At 38.2% G+C, this 17,303-nt stretch overlaps 1 protein-coding gene and 1 pseudogene across 1 annotated transcript; one reads left to right on the forward strand and one right to left on the reverse strand.

Moving 5' to 3' along the window:
• The first annotated feature begins 2,609 nt into the window (after positions 1-2,609).
• LOC139046066 (putative olfactory receptor 2B8) lies at positions 2,610-3,548 on the forward strand (annotated as a pseudogene).
• A 5,045-nt stretch (positions 3,549-8,593) lies between these two features.
• On the reverse strand, positions 8,594-9,535 carry LOC139046014 (putative olfactory receptor 1F12P). The gene has a single exon (XM_070516777.1). The coding sequence runs from the start codon at positions 9,533-9,535 to the stop codon at positions 8,594-8,596; it is 942 nt and encodes a 313-aa protein (XP_070372878.1).
• Between the last annotated feature and the right edge of the window lie 7,768 nt (positions 9,536-17,303).

Raw genomic sequence — 17,303 nt, forward strand, 5'->3', positions numbered from 1 at the left:
GTACAACGTGATCTCACTGGGGTTTTATCTTTTATCAGTTGCCATCTTGGTCCTCATTTAGATGATAAAATGGAAATCATATAAATTAATTTTAATGGTGCATTATTATTTTGGTGTTTTCCTTGGATGAGTTAGCATTTTATGTTGGCTCTCCACTTTCAGGAATGCTTTCTTTATTAGATACAATTTAAAAATTAGCCAGCAGTTCATTTCAACGAGTGCCTCTCTATTTGTGTGTGCATGCATGAGACTGACCATGGTTTGTTTTGGTTTACTCTTCTGAACAGGTGTGAGTCAGAGGATGTATCCTTTCGTTTCTCATTTAGACTGTCTCTCATACTTTTATAATTATTTCTATTATGAATTTTTCTGTGCATAGATTTTTGTGTGGATATCACTGATCACATTATTATAAGAAATCAAAGGAATTATGAAATATTGTGAAATGCTACATATTCTATGTCACACGTGACGATTCCTTTGAATTTTATTAAATCCATTTGATTGACGATAAAGTAATGTGGTTGAAAGTATGAAGTTTGATATCAAAGGGACCTGGCTTTATGTTAAAACCTTTAGGAGTTTAAGGATCTTGGGTAAGCTATTTAACCACTTTAATCAATTTCTTCATATGTTTAAAGGGGACGGTAATAAATTTCAAAAACTTTTTAAAAGATTAGTTGAGATTATGCATGTTAATATTTTAGAGCATATCAAACCCTCAGTAATACCAGCCAGCATTAACATTATTAATGTAAGTAGCATATCAGTTTAACCTTCAACCTTTGGATACATTAATTTTTCAAACTTTAAATGTGAAAACATTTTGTACAAATTAAATATTGTATTTGATAGACATGTGAAATAGTACTCTATCATACTGTTGTTTTCTGATTGAGTATAAATTTAATTTAGTTTAACTAATCCTTCTCATGTATGATGTATTACATTTCTGCTGGGAATGCTTTTATTTTTCAAAACATCGATCTTTTGGTTGTTTGCTTTCCTTGGAAGTAAATTATGGGACAAGGAGGGCATTTATGCCTGTGATAGAGGATATTTCCCAGTGGCCTCTCTACCACTAACTCTTGTTTCCCTTGATCTTTACTTTTCCCTTATTCAGATTTTGTTAATATTTATTTTCTACCACTTTGTACCAATTTATTTTGTACATCAGTGTATCTATACACTAACTTGATTCAGATTTTAAAAGTTTTAGAAAGATTAAAAATTTACTGTGATTATCCATTTGAATATGCTAGAACTGAAATATTCATTTCCTGATGCCACTTAAGTTGGGGTATGACCATGCTATGCAATACTAAATAACTGGATGAAAACGGCAGTCAACCATCCTTAGAGCTGGCAACCTGTTTGGTCCAGTGTAACTCACTCTTCAAGATAGCTTCCAGAAAGCTGTGTATATAAAATTAAGTGAATGTAGACGGATGTTCTTAGATTTTTATAATACCAAAATCTCGTTTTTTATGACTTTCCTTGTATTTCTTTTTGTTTTACAATATATGTCTTTGACCTATTGTTGCTGTGATGATGTGTCTGTCTTTATCTCTATGTATTTATCTTTTTTACTTTATCACAGGGAGTGATGTAAAGCATTACAGTTTGTACATAGGTTACACAATTGGATCACTTTTAAAAATGTTTACCCTGATTAGAATGTTCATAGAAAATAATCCCACCTCTTTCCGGAATCCACACACTCTAGTTGTTGGTAATATTTGAAAATGAAATCAGCAAAAGGAAAAGGAAACTGTTGGCCACGGGATTTTAGAGTTCTGATTCCAACTGACTCTGCATAGACAGTGAATTTTCAGAGGACTTGTAAAGTTGGTCTGGTAATTTCAAGCATCTTGAGGGCAAGAGTTCAACACTGTAACAGAATAATGGTGATTGAATGGTGTCTGACTGAGTATTTAATTGTTTGACTACCATAAAAAGGACCAGGGTAGTCTTCACAAATATAATGGATTAGGTAGAGTACAGAGCAAAACTTCCAAAATATGTAGAGTCAGCGCTGTAAGTGATATTTTTAATATAATTTAATCCTCTGTATAAGTACATTCTAGATCACGAATTCCAATATCTGAATGTATTTTAGAGATTATCTTGCTTTATATTCTATTGCATGTGAGGTATGTACAATTGTGTAGAATTTTGAGATATATGTTTCAAATAATCTCTCTGCCTCTGTCTGCTTCTCTTTCTTATTCTTTCTGATCGTGCTCCAGTATTTCCCTCATTCTCATTTTCTCTAATGTACATGTATTCTTATAGTACTTTAAATCTTATGAACTCAATCTGAAACAGACCTTTCATACCCATGAATGATGGGAACACAAGGTCTATTATTTGATTTTTCTTACATTAAATATCAATGATATAACTTTTTGTGATAATGTGGAACTACATTGGTATAAGATATGTCCCTCTCAATGAGTACATCATTTATGAAAACAATTGCATATAAAAATCCCATGACTTTGTCTTTTAACATGATAGATTCACCTCTTCCTCTCTCCTTTTCTTTTAAGACACCTTCTAAAAATTTCTAAATGCTTGGTCTTGATAAGAACCATGTGCTAGCAAGGATGGAAGAGAAAAATACAAGCTCCCTCACTGGGTTTCTCCTACTGGCTTTCTCTGACAGGCCTCAACTGGAGCTGGTCCTCTTTGTGGTTCTTTTGATCTTCTATATCTTCACTTTGCTGGGAAACACAACCATCATCGCATTGTCCCACCTGGACCCACATCTTCACACTCCCATGTACTTTTTCCTCTCCAACCTCAGCTTTCTGGACCTGTGTTACACTACCAGCATTGTTCCCCAGCTCCTGGTTAATCTCAGGGGAATAGACAAATCTATCTCCTTTGGTGGTTGTGTAGTTCAGCTGTACATCTCTCTAGGATTGTGAGGTACTGAATGCATTCTCTTAGGAGTTATGGCATTTGACCGTTATGTAGCTGTTTGCAGGCCCCTTCATTACACAGTAATCATGCCTCCCCGTCTCTGTGCCCTGATGGCTTCTGCTTCATGGTTCATTGGTTTTGCCAACTCCTTATTGCAAACGGTACTCATCTTCCTTTTACCGCTTTGTGGGAGAAATAAATTAGACCACTTTTTCTGTGAAGTTCCTGCATTGCTCAAGCTTGCCTGTGTTGACACCAGTATCAATGAGTCTGAGATCTTCTTTGTAGGTGTCTTCATACTTCTCATACCGGTTGCATTTATCGTGTTCTCCTATGGTGGGATTGTCAGGGCCATCTTAAGGATAAAGTCTGCAGCAGGGCAGAGAAAAGCATTTGGGACATGTGGATCCCACCTCACAGTGGTCACTCTCTTCTATGGCACAGCCATCTATGCTTATCTCCAGAGCAACAACAACTACTCTCAGGATCAGGGCAAGTTCATAGCTCTCTTCTACACCATCGTTACTCCCATGATCAACCCCCTCATATATACTCTGAGGAACAAGGATGTGAAGGGAGCAATGAAGAATGTTCTTTGGAATGGTCATGACTCCAGATAACTGGGCGAGGAAAACAGTTTAATGGAAGGTCTTTGAATACCAGAGCCCTTAAGATGTTTGTGTCTTCCATGTGTCAGCTAAAATTTTCCCTAACAACTCTCAGGGGAATTTTCTTACCTCATTGTCCTATGAAAACGTGTGTTCAAATCAACATTCATAGATTCATTCCAGCTTCCATAGATGGTGATTCAGTGTCTCTAGAAGATCTGTGTTACATTTATTATTTTTAAAAGCTCTATGAAGTTTTCTTATTTGCAACCCCATTTGGAAACATTATTCTGCTTCTCTTGCAAAAAGACATTTAAGTACATACTGTAAAGACACAGCCAAATAAGAGCATAAAACCACTGAAACACTGTAAGAAATATTAACTTGTTAGCATTTTCTAGCAATTGCTGGAGGGATATCACTTAGTCTGGCACTTTGATCATGGCTCTCATACAAAGTCCGTAGGTTGACTCCATCAGAGGTTTTTCACAGAAGTAGGTGGGGGAAGCTGTAAGAAAAACAAACTTTAAGTTCAAAGAAAGAGTTGCTAACATCAATCCTGATAAAGTCATTCTGAAGTTAGTCCATACAGTGAACTCACCACCGTGGCAGCCATATTATGCAGCATTCATTTCATAGAAGGCTGTACACAGGATCACTGGGTGAGGGAGGGATACGATGTTGCCGGTGACAATGGTAGCCATTAGCTGGTAGTGCTTCCCTATAATTTGGTACATAGCCATAAAAAACATGGATGTGAGGTACGGATGTTGATTATATTAAATTTGTGAGCCCCATTCTGTTTTTTAAATCTGACTTGGGGGGATGTTATCATATATGAATAGCACGTGACCCAAGTTCTATTTCATATTATACATATTTTACTTCCAGTAATGCAGCAAAATTTCCAAAGGGTAAAAATACGTTTAAATTTCTCTCTTCTTACCATTTTATAAAATTCTTTGATTCAGGCATCTATTGCTCATGGCGTTTGTATCTCACATCTGGCAAAACTGCACATAATTTGAATTGGTGACATATTATACAGATGTAAGTAGTGGCCCCTTATTCCCAGGAAACCTCATGTTTTGTGGAAGCTTACTCAGATTCATCAGGAGGAAATTGAAAGAATAATGTGCGTATTAATTTTTAAAAATCTCTATATACCTAAACTTTATAAACAGCCATCTCGTGAAATAATCGTCATTCAATTCTGAATTATGTAGTAAGTATAAACATTCCAGAAAAATTGAATCTGACATTCTAGCCCTCAGATCCCCTTCAAAGCTCAGTTTTCAGTGTAAATTTGTTTTGGGATATGAATCCTAGTGTTTGTATATCTTTAATGTCATGCACAGTGTATTTTTCTGTGGAGGTTATAACTTTGACAGTGGTATCATCACAGAAATGTTTATGATTTTTAGTAGATTTTTCCAATATGTAGTACAGTGCAGATAAGTACATGTGTGTCTCTGGGTGGAGACATATGTAAAAACTTATTATATAGTCTCTTGTCCTGACAACTACCTGCATCCTCCCGGGCCTTGAACCCCCTCAGTTGGTCATGCTCATGAGAATTGATCTTGCATGAGACACAGGTTGGCGAGGCGGAAATGACAGCTAGGCGAAATTATACACATGGTCTATATTCTATCTATATCCTTAACAGCATCCCAGCATTCACACTTGAAGTCAACACTTGGGAAACCATATATTTTGGCACCATAGTAATTCTTAATGTATACCAGTATAAAAACAGTTTTGGAATACTGTTTACCCCCCGTGGTGACAAATTTCCCACTCTCTGTTATTGCTCAACAGCACCTTGATAAGTAGACCCAAATGGTCACTTTCAAATCCTTTAAATGAACTTTCTTTGCTGCAGAAAACTTTAAGGTCTCCTGAAGCCACTGATATAAGAAAAGTTTTTCTAGGCTCTGAAAATTATTTAAATTTTAGTAGAAGTCTCCTATGGAAACTTTAGGTTTGGTTCTTTTGGGGTGTTAGTTCTTTGAAAATTTTATTATGGAAATCAGTCTATTCAGGTTTTATACCTTGTTTAGGGTCACTTTTGATAAATATATTTTCCTAGAAAATTACTCATTTTGTTTAGATTTTCAAACTTATCTGCATAGATTTAGTTAAAATACTTTAGTCTTATGTTTCTTCAAATTTTCCTATTTCTGTAGATATTTCCTCTTGCTTCTTATTTTGTATATTTCTGCTCTCCTCTTTTTAGTGATTAGTTTGGGTAGTGGTTTCTCAGTTTTAGCAATTGTTTTTTAAATATCCATCTCTTGGACTTATTTTTTATGTGTTATTGTTTTTTGTTGTTGTTTTGTATTATGATTCATTATTTTTTGCTTTTATTTCCATTTCTGTTGTAGTCCTTCAGTTTATTTTGTTGCCTTTTTCTAACTTTTCAGTCGGATCCTTAACTAGAGGTATCTAAGTTTCACTTAAATGTTTATGGCTCAGAATTCTCCTTTGCACACTGCTGTAGTTGTTCTCATGCTTTCTCATATGTAGTGTTTTGATTATTATAATTTTCTAAGTATTCTCAAATATTTATAGCTCCTTCTTGAATCAACAGTTACCTAAAGGACACTTAAAAACATTTCAAGTGGAAGATTTTTCTGTCTCTGAATGTGTCATTAATTTTTAGTTTTACTAGATTACATTCAGAGACTGTTGTCTTAACTATTTCATTACAGGTGGAGTCACAGATTGCCTTCCAAGAGGAGCATACTCTGAGATTACAGACTGGCATGCAGGAAGTTTATAGGTAGCGATCCTGTGACTGATACCTGTGAGAGAATAAAGGCATCAGCATTGGGTGAAGGAAGTTGGGTTGTGATGCAATCACAACAAAGCCTTTGCTGCTAACTCAGAAGAAAGATGGCCCTTCAGAGTGTCCTGAATTGGGTTAAATGGGTAAGGTCTTTATACTCCCTCAAGAGACCAGTCTTTGCATACAGCTTGCCCCTAAAGAGCTTGCCCCTTAGACTAGGCTGTTCTTTTCATCTGAGGGCAATTTCTGGAGAGGGCTGACAGTGAGGCCTATCAGGGAGGACTATCAACCAGCAACACCCCCAGCAACTGGGGGGATAAATCTGTCAGTCTTGAAAGGGGGTCTGGGAGGCATGGCATGGTGTTCAGTACAGGGGAAAATCTGAGATACTCTCTCAGTCTTCTTTGTACTTGGGGCAAGGGCATGTATTCTATGTTTGACCAATCAGATATAGTCTCTCTGCAATTTGAATCAAGGATAGGTGATACAAAAATGAGAAATGGTAGAAAATCTCTCTGCTGGTGGCGGCAGTGACAGAAATGTCCAGTTTTTGAGTCAGCAGTGGCAGCAGGCTAGCATAGGCATCCAATGTCTGTGGCACACAGCATCACTGGGTCAAGCTGCAATATCCAGTGTTTAATCATGTGACTTTGGTCAACTTATAGGATGATTATTAGTGTTGTATTGGCTGTGGTCTGGTTGTGAGCCTCTGAACCCAGTTCTCTAGCCCTTTTAGCAATTTTGTGAACTACCCAATATTCTTTCATTAAATTTTATTTCTGCTTAATTAAGCAGAATTGATTTCTGTTTCTTTGCAACTAAGATATCTGATGCATACAAAGATCTTTCAAGAGTTGGGGAATTTGGATCTGATTGGGCCATTTTTACCATTGCTTCTCTCTTCCGCCCAATGTTATTTATACTGGGCCTTACATGCCCCAGCAAATTTTTTGGATCTCTTTCTCATCAGAGAAGAGTGAAAACCAGAAGGGTAATTTGTAGAAGATCTTCACATCATAAATAAACAAAGGAATAAAAAATATTTATAGCAGGATGTCTTTTTAAAAATCTCTATCTTATTTCTATCTTTTTATCTTTATTTTTTCCTGTCAGTTATCACACCACATGAAAATGATTGAGCATTTTTTTTAACCAACTTTGAAGAGATACTTTGGGTAGTATGACTTAAAATATGGGACATACGGCATATGGAAAAATGCACTTTGCAGGGCTCTGGGGGACACCGTGGACAGAAAACAATCTGTTAAATCAGATGTGAGTTCCAAATCAAAAGTCACAAAGGCATATGCTTTCCATTGCTGGTGTGGTCTGCTACTCATATAGGCAACTCTATGCATGTTCCAGAGTAAATAACAATACAAATTTTTAAATTTTAAAATGATGATTAATAGCATCCCAGGCAATTTGTTGAGACCACCATGAAGATTTATATAGCTATATACATAGACATAGATATAAATCCTGCTCTTTACACAAGGAGATAAAGACAGATTATAGGAAATTCATACAATATCATAAAACATGAATAAATATAAAACATTAGGGTAAGAAATAACAATCCATCCTTCATTCTCACCAGTCTGTAATATGGACCCTTCACTTCATTCAGATTGATTTATTCAATACATTTACTCATACGTACCATGCTCTTTCTTCCCTACAAGGCTTTCTAACCACTTTTGAATATTCTTATCACTCCTATGTAAAATTCATCTGTGTCTCAGGTCCAGATTAAGTGCTGTCTTTTTCTTGAAGCTTTACTTGACCTCTTAAATCCTCCCCAATATCTTCTGTCTTCGACCTCACATCAAAGTTCTGATTTGAACCTTTCATTACATAGTAATTTTTTCTCTACCGTTTTTCATGCATGACAATGTGTTATCTACTCCTGTCTACTCTAGGAGGACAGTCCTGGGGAAATACTCTATTCTGAACTCCCCGTGGTGTATTCCTGTATTAATCTGAGCCATATGTGAGGTCCTAATCATGCATTTGAATGTTGATTTTATATTTTTATTGTGATTTTTCAGGGACTTCATATGTAAATATTTGCCCACATAAATAATATTTCAGGGAGCTCAAAAGGATAAGACCTGTGACTATGTCATTTTTAGAGTTTGTAGCAAACTTAGGTCATTGTCAAGTTTAATAGGTATTTAATAACAGCTTTGTAATTATGATGAAAATGAAAATGATGATCTCAATAGAACTTGCCTCCTGTTGAACTCCTTTCTACCAGTATGAATCACCGGGAGAAGATTTTGCTCTGGCCTAGAGCCTTCTTTAAAGCCCCCTTCAGCTCATTGTTCCTTAGACTGTAAATGAAGGGGTTCAACATAAGGGCTGCGACCATGAAAATCACTGACGCAGCTGAGTCTTTTTCAGTTGAATGGTTGGATGAGGGGCTCATATAGACCCCTGTGATTGCTCCATAGAAAAGAATGACCAAGGCAAGGTGAGATCCACAGGTGGAGAAAGCCTTGCATTTTCCTTGGGCAGAAGGGATTTTCATCACAGCAGAGATGATGAGGCTATAGGATGCTAGGATACACCCTGAAGGTACCACAAAGATTAGCCCCACCACAGCCAGAACCATGACCTGATTAAGACTTGTGTCAGAACAAGATAGAGGGAGGAGAGAGTTGATATCACAGAAGAAATGATGGATGACATTGTTAGAGCAGAAGTGCAGACGGGTTATCATAAGGGTGTGCAAGAGGGGGTTCAAAATGGCAATGACCCAAGGTGCAGTCACCAGAGAGGCACAGAGGTGTTGGGTCATGATGGTGGAGTAATACAAAGGGTGACAGATGGCCACATAACGGTCATATGCCATCACTGTGAGAAGGAAATTGTCCATGTTGGCAAACATCATACAGAAATACATCTGAGCCAGGCAGCCAGGATAGGAGATGGACTGAGTCTGTGTTTGGGTGTTCAGTAGTATCTTGGGAACTGTAGCTGAAGGAAGGCAGAGGTCTACAAAGGACAGATTGGCAAGGAAGAAATACATGGGTGTGTGGAGACGATGATCTGAGCTGACGGCCAGCAAGATGAGTAAGTTTCCAAACAGACCTGTTAAGTAAAGACACAAGAAAAGTGCAAAAAGGTGTGCCTGCTGCTCTGGCCAACTCGAGAAGCCCAGAAGGAGAAATTCAGAGATACTGGTTTGGTTTTCCTTTTCCATTGCCTGAATATACCTGCATGAAGACCCAGAGGATGAAATATTTTCAACAGAATAAATTTCCCCTTGGTACTTTTTACCTACTTACCTAGTCTAGTCCCATTTACTAAATATTTTCTCTTTAGACTACCCTACCTCCTCTCTGATGTTCTCTCCCAAGCCTTGCTGCACCTTGGGTGTGTCTTTCCATTTCATGCGTTGTCTTTTCACTTATCCTCTCTTGCTGGAGCCTCACCTCATCCAAGATTTCCAAGGGATCTCTATACATCTCTCCTCTGTAAGTAGAGATTATTTTCCCACTTATGATGCTGATACAAACTCTTGCACATTCTGCAATTTGTGTGACTGCCTGACTGTCAGCTGTGTGCTGGAACACATCCATGGGTTTGACACATTAAATGACTCCACGCCAAACATTAAGATTTAAATGAGAAAATTTTTCCAAATGTTTGTCAAACACAATAATAACCAACCTGCTTGGAAACCAGTCAGACATCTACCATTTAGGATTCATAAGGAGAAGATAAACTATCTTATTTTTTTGAGACGCAAAATAAAAATATATTAACATACTTGACAAGTGTAAAGAGTTAAGACACCAAAGAAATAGTTTACATGAAAACTATGTACAAAATAGGTAAGTATTTACAAGCAAGTTAAAAAGTTGTATACTATAATTATATAATACATGTAGATAAATCTAAAGGAGAACACAGAGAAAAAGTTGTGTCAAAATAGGGAGGCAAATTTAGAAGATTTCCTTTTGATGGCTTTGTAATATTTTAACCATAACTACAAAAACGGGTTCAGGTTTATAAAGCATTGTCAATGCAAATAATCCATAGCCAACCTATATATCAAAATTAGAGTGAGTTTCTTATGAGTCAAAGTGAGGATTATAACCTGGGAAGGCTTTAGAAGGTGTTCCAGAGAAGCATGAGTTTCAGTACAGTCTTACATCTTTTTAGAACAAAGAAGATACATTAAAAACACCCAGGATACATTTTCAAAAACACCCAGTACACAGTTGCAAATTAACAGGTCAACATGACCATGATTCCAGGAAAGGGACTAATCTGGGCATTACCAATAGGATGTTACCAATAGGATGTTGTTACCAATAGGGCATAGGAGGGGAAGTATGCATTCTCTATGTCAAGAGAGATTCCTTACTTTAATGGATAAGCAGATGTAGAATCTATGTTTTTGATACGCCATAAGTCAGGCTTTCTAGTTCAAGTCGAATCAGTTTTGAACTCAAATAGTTACCCCATATACCTCAATATGTGAAAATCTCTTGTCAGTATCATTATTACTTCCTGCATTTCTTGCAGATGTAGAAAACACAAAGTAATAGAAGACAGAGTTCCTGATCCAAGAAATTTGGAATCAGGTCGTGGAGGAAAAATATTATAATGGAAAATAAGTAAGAAGACAAAGGTTCACGTCCATAGATGAGATAGTTTTAGACGAATGGAGGACTCCCTAAGAGATGGACAAGATACAGGAGAGTGTGGGCTCTGGAGTTAGCCCACATTGAAACTAGACTCTATCACTTGCAGTCTGATTGACCAAGTCACCTAACCTCTCCAAATCTTAGTTTCCTCATGTAAAATAATAGTACCTACCTTAAAGTTTGTTGTGAAAATGAAATGAATTAATGTATGAAAAACTCTTAGCAAATAATGATTACTCAATAAATTCAAACTATTGTTGAGAAAGCCAGAAAGGGATAAGTCAGGCTTCTTTCCCAGCCTCCAGTGGCTGTTTTAAATCTTTTCTTCTCTTCCTGCCACCAGTGCAGAAAACTTCTCTGCATCTCCATTCATCCTTCCTTTTCTCTTTCCCTTTTGTTACAACAGAAGCAATATCCTTCCCTGAAAAGGTTAACACCTCTTCATGTGATCCCATCTCGGGCCAATCTATCTACTGCCCCAGCCACTCCATTGAATTGCTCTTTCAAAATTTCTTTCTTTTTTTTTTTTTGAGGAAGATTAGCCCTGAGCTAACATCTGCTGCCAATCCTCCTCTTCTTGCTGAGGAAGACTGGCCCTGAGCTAACATCTGTGTCCATCTTCCTCTACGCTATATGTGGAATGCCTACTACAGCATGGCTTGCCAAGGGGTGCCATGTCCCCACCCGGGATCCGAACCGGCAAACCCTGGGCTGCCAAAGTGGTACGTGTGCACTTAACTGCTGTGCCACTGGGCCGGCCCCATCAAAATTTCTGGAAAAACTCAATGGATACTTCTTAGTTCTTACATTTTTAGACCTCCTAGAATTCTCTCCTTGAGAAACTCTTTTCCTTTTTGGATTTATTTCCATATTTCCTCCTATCTCTCTGGCCATTCCTTTTAAGTTGCCTTGGCAGAATTCCCTCCCTTTAACTGGCCCTTAAATGTTGACATTTCTCTGGTTTTCGTCTTATGCTTCTTTTCTTTTCATCCTACACATATTCCTGTATGATTCTATTCACTTCCATGGCTTTAATACTACCCATGTGCCACTCTCTCCCAAATTTATTTCTTTAGTGCAATTCTCTTTATTTTCAGATTCATATACCCAATGCTTTCTGACATGGCTCCTTGGATGTCATAGACAGCTTATCTCTAATGCTTCCCAAACGGAAACTGTCATATTCTCCTCAGGGCTCAAAGACTGTTTCTCTCTCCATGTACCCTTATTCAGTAAACAGCGCCACAATCTATCCAATTTCAAGAAGAGAAAATTTGAGAGTGAGTCCAGGACCCTCTCCTTTACCTATACATCCAATCAATTGCTAAGCCCTGTTGACATTACTTCTTAGGAATCAGAATATTTTTATTAAGCAAATAGATTTTTAATATCTACCACAACTAAGGCACTGTTTTAGGCATTGGGAAATAGCAGTGAATAAGAGATATGTGGTCTCTACCCTCAAGGAGTTTGAAATCAAAGCCAGAAACTTCAGAGTCATCCTTGACTCATCCAGTTCGTGAATGAGCCCTGTTGATTCTGATTTTTCTCGCACCCATGCTCCTTTTCGTCATTCCTAATTATACTGTCTATGTCAAACTCTTACCGTCTCTCATCTGGATACTTAGAGTAAACTTCAGACTGGTCTTCCTTCCTACAGTCTTCCCCCTTTCAACCCTTCCTTCAAACTTAGCAAAGAATTATCCTTCTAAAACAAGAATTTCCCCATTTCCCTTCTTAAAAAGTTTCAACGGGGGACGGCCTGGTGGTGCAGCAGTTAAGTTTGCAAATTCTGCTTCTTGGTGGCCTGGGGTTCGCTGGTTCGGATCCCAGGTGTGGACATGGCACCGCTTGGCAAAAACCATGTTGTGGTAGGCGTCCCACATATAAAGTAGAGGAATGGGCACGGATGTTAGCTCAGGGCCAGTCTTCCTCAGCAAAAAGAGGAGGATTGGCAGTAGTTAGCTCAGGGCTAATCTTCCTCAAAAACAAAACAAAACAAAACAAAACAAACAAAACTTTCAAGGGTTTTCAATGGCCTTCAATTCAAATTCCAAATTCCTTATCGTGGTCTACAAGGTTCTACATTATCCCTTTCTTACTTCTTTTGTCTTATCTCTTGCTGTGGTCAATTTTCCACCCTTAGAACTTCCTGACACACCCTGAAACTTTATGTCTATGTGGCTTTTCCTTTTTTGAAGTTCTCTCACCACCCCCTCTAAAGCTTCCTTCAAACATCCTCTACTGCATTGCCCTGCTTTTTGTCTTCATATCGCTTACCACTATCTGGAATTTTCTTGTTTCCTGAAAAGTAATTTATTTATTTTAAAATCTACATCAGTAAAATGTAAAGTCCATAAGAGCATGAAATCTGTCTTTTTTTTTTTTTTAAAGATTTTATCTTTTTCCTTTTTCTCCCCAAAGCCCCCCGTACATAGTTGTATATTCTTAGTTGTGGGTCCTTCTAGTTGTGGCATGTGGGGTGCTGCCTCAGCGTGGTCTGATGAGTGGTGCCATGCCCGTGCCCAGGATTCAAACTGACAAAACACTGGGCTGCCTGCAGCGGAGTGCGCAAACTTAACCACTCAGCCAAGGGGCCAGCCCCAAAATCTGTCTTTTTTTTAAACCCCTATATGTCTTGAATAATGCCCAACATACAGCAGATAATCAATATGTATTTGTTGAATACAGGAATAAACGAACATACTTGTTAAAGACTCAGAAAGTTTTTTCTTAAATATCAGATAGAAATATGTGTCCTTAATGCATATTTTATAGTGACTTTTATTCTAGGCTATATAGAATGTGAGATTATCTATATCTACATCTATATGTCAGTATTTGTATATTTGTTTTCATGGCTCTTCCTTGCTTATAAGATATTTTGGAGAGCACATGCACTGAATCTTATTCATCTTTGTCTAGGGAAGCTCAGTTTTATAAACAATGGTTTATATTTGCCTATGAAGACAGACTGAGTTTATGGGTGGAATGAGCTGCTTGCCAGAGGATGCAAGACGACACAGTCTCTGATTCCATGATTGGTTCTCCACTCAGCCCCATTGTCCTGAGTCTTAGCCAAAGGGATGGAGAGTCTGGTGGCAGAAACTAAAGGAAATGGAGGGATGCTGTTGGACTACTTTTTCCATGATTGAACAATAAAAATGTGAAATTGAATGGAATGGAGAGGCATTCTACACATGTGTATGTCACGTGGGGAAAGGCATTGACACTTTGGACTCCAGAACACACAGAGCTCATGTGAGAACTTCCTGGGAATTCCCAGAAATAATTAAAGCAACTTTCCACAGACTGCAGGGATTGCTGCGGTAGATAAAATGACAGCCTGCTGTTTATTGCCACTCTCGGGCCAACAGATTGATGTGGTTTCAGGAAACATGGATCAGAATTGTGTCATGTCACTTGGCACAGCTTTTGCACTCAAAAATGTTAGTTGAATAAATGTTCTGTAACAGCTATGGTGACAGCAGGAGACAGGATTTTCACTATGGAATATAAAGCAGACATAGGTGGAGGGGAGGGCAGGCCATGCGCTCTGCAGGAAGCAAAAGAAATAAAAATATTAAAAGTCCTTTATGGGAGGTTTCTTCTTGCTGCACTTTCCCTCACCTCCACATCTCTCACTGGCATACCAGACATCTCTGCTTTTATCATTTGCCATAATTTCTATTTAGAGTTCCCAGGAAACCCTCACACGGGTTCTCTGCTGTCTCCCTGGTGGTTGGAATTCTCCCTTTTCTTCCTCTTTTGATCTAGGTTGCTCACCAATACTGTTCTGCCAGTGCCTGCTTTTACAAAAGTGATGTGATATCGGGGCACTGAAGATCTCAGAGCTGCTAATGCTGCTAATGCCAATGCAGCCCTGGCTTCTCTGGAGTCCAAAGTGCCAATGCCTTTCTCTACTTTGCACATAAGCTGTAGAATATCTCTCTACCTTGACAGTAACTACTTCTAGTGTGTAGATCCTTCACTTCTACTTAAAGAGAAAACTCCAAGAGAAAATGGTGCCCACAGTCTTTTCTTCTACCAAAGTCTCTGCTCTTTCACTCAAGGATCTTTGGGGGTGCTGGGGAATGGCCAGGTGAAGTGGGATTAGTTCTTGGACAGAGCAGATATGAAAATTTAGAATTTGAACCATTGCCACTTTATGCTGTGTAGAATGAATAAAAGAGGAAACTTACCTGCAGAGAAGGAAGACTAAAATTGATCTGCAGAAAAAGGGAGAGAGTCACATAGTGCTCTCCTTCAATTCTGACTCATTTTTTAATTGCTTTGACTATCTGAAGGGGTTTTCTCCTATTTATTTTCCCTCCTACCTTTGCACCTTTGACTTTCCTGCCCTACCAAACTGGATTCTTCCTAAACTCAGTTTTGAAGACACAGCTTCCTTCTTTTTTGTTCATAGCCTGGACCAAGTTCATATCCATTGGCTTTTCAGACCTTATTTGCCTGCAGGTATGTTTTCAACTGCAGGTATATATTTTTTCTAGTATTCTTTCATTTTCACCCAAACCTATTATTAACTGTTATCCTAAGCTCTTTGTTGATTCTGTTAAAGAACTGATCCACTGAAACCTTCATTTACAGAGAAATGTATAAAGAGAATATTCTAGAAAACAAATACCCTGGAGGGAGGAGAAAGGGCTTTTCAATAATCTCTAGGAGGCATCAAGAGGGAGTTATAGGCATGAGAAAATACTTTGGATGCATAATCACAGACATCTGTTGATTTCATCAGTGCACGAGGGTGGTGGCAATAGTGATAACAATGAAGACATCATCTATCCCTCTCAATTGCCATAAGATAAAATGTTTTTCACTCTGGTAAACATGATAAAGCAATAAAAAGTACATGAAATAAGCTGAATAAATTCTATAACTATGTAAAAATCATAAATTTCTCACCAAGATAGAAAAAATATAAAGAAAAGACTTGCCACTATCAGGTACTCTATACCACACAAAATGTTTTCATAATTTATTAATCCTCATAACAACTCTATAATGTACGTCACATATCCTCATTATACCAACACTAAGTTTATCAGAGCCAGGATCTGAATTACGATTTCTTTGAAATCCAGCCCACTTTTTACTAAGCCACTACTGCATCTAGGATCTCACACATTCCCAGGGTATGTTCTCATTAATTAATCAGTTCATTCATTCACGCCACAAATGGTTATTAAGAATTTACTACATGTTAGACAATGCCTGGTGACCTTAAGTAGAACCTGAACTTGTTTCACAAATCTAATTAAAGACGTGCTTTCTCCTTTTTTCTCAAAGCTGCTCACTTCTCATTGTGCTTACCAAATGCTCCTCTCAGGAACCTTCCGGGAAGAGACTTTAGCTTCCAAGTCTCACTGAGGGGTAACAGGAAAAATAAAAATGGAAGAAAGTTACCCTTCCCTGAGGATGTACAAGGATGAGGGATGGGATGTATCTGGTGACGGTATATCTGGTGCAGTGAGAACTGGAGTGACCACAGGACTCCCCCACACTGACATTTACAGCTTCTTTGTAGCTCTTGGAACCCAATGTTGACAAGCTCCCTCGATGCCAGTAATAATTACTTCATCCTCCTGTGGGTTTCCCAACTGAAACCCTAGAGATAATGTATGTGGCAGACAATTCTCCAGGGAGATTCAAACAATTAAAAGATCTGGAAGTTGTTCATAGGCTTCCAGGAAGGATTGTAACACAATTTCTCCCCCTCTACCTTCAAGAGGCCCCAAAACAACAAATATCAAACATTACACTGATAACAAATGATCTTTTCAGGCATGAGTCTATTTACTCTCTAAACATAGGGTCTATCTTCCCTGCCTCAGCACTCTTCAGCAACACCACCCTTGGGCTTGTGAATGCTTGATCTATCATTGTTGCCTGAGATAAAAGGACCCATTTTGTGGTAAAGGAGGTGAGATAACGGGCACATGGTCAGGATTCATTGCTCTTACAGTGTACTCCATCCTCATGAAGCACTCAGCCTAGAATAACAGTGGAATGGCCTCTTAAAGCCTCAACTAATGTATCAGCTTGGGGATAACATCCAGAAATTTTAGGGTGCTATGCATGGGAAAAATGACCAACGTATGGTAGTGTTTCCCCACTGCTGTAATTTATGTGTCCAGATGCCAAAGGGTATGTATTGGTTAGCTTTTTCCATATAAGAAGCCACCCTAAAACTGTGGCTTAAAACACCAGCCATTTATTTATCTCACAATTACGTAAGTCAGCCACTTGGGCTGAGCTCAACTGGGTAGTTCTTCTGGTTTTGGTTAGACTCAC

This window comes from Equus asinus, chromosome 8, assembly GCF_041296235.1.
Source record: "Equus asinus isolate D_3611 breed Donkey chromosome 8, EquAss-T2T_v2, whole genome shotgun sequence".
Lineage (NCBI taxonomy): Eukaryota > Metazoa > Chordata > Mammalia > Perissodactyla > Equidae > Equus > Equus asinus.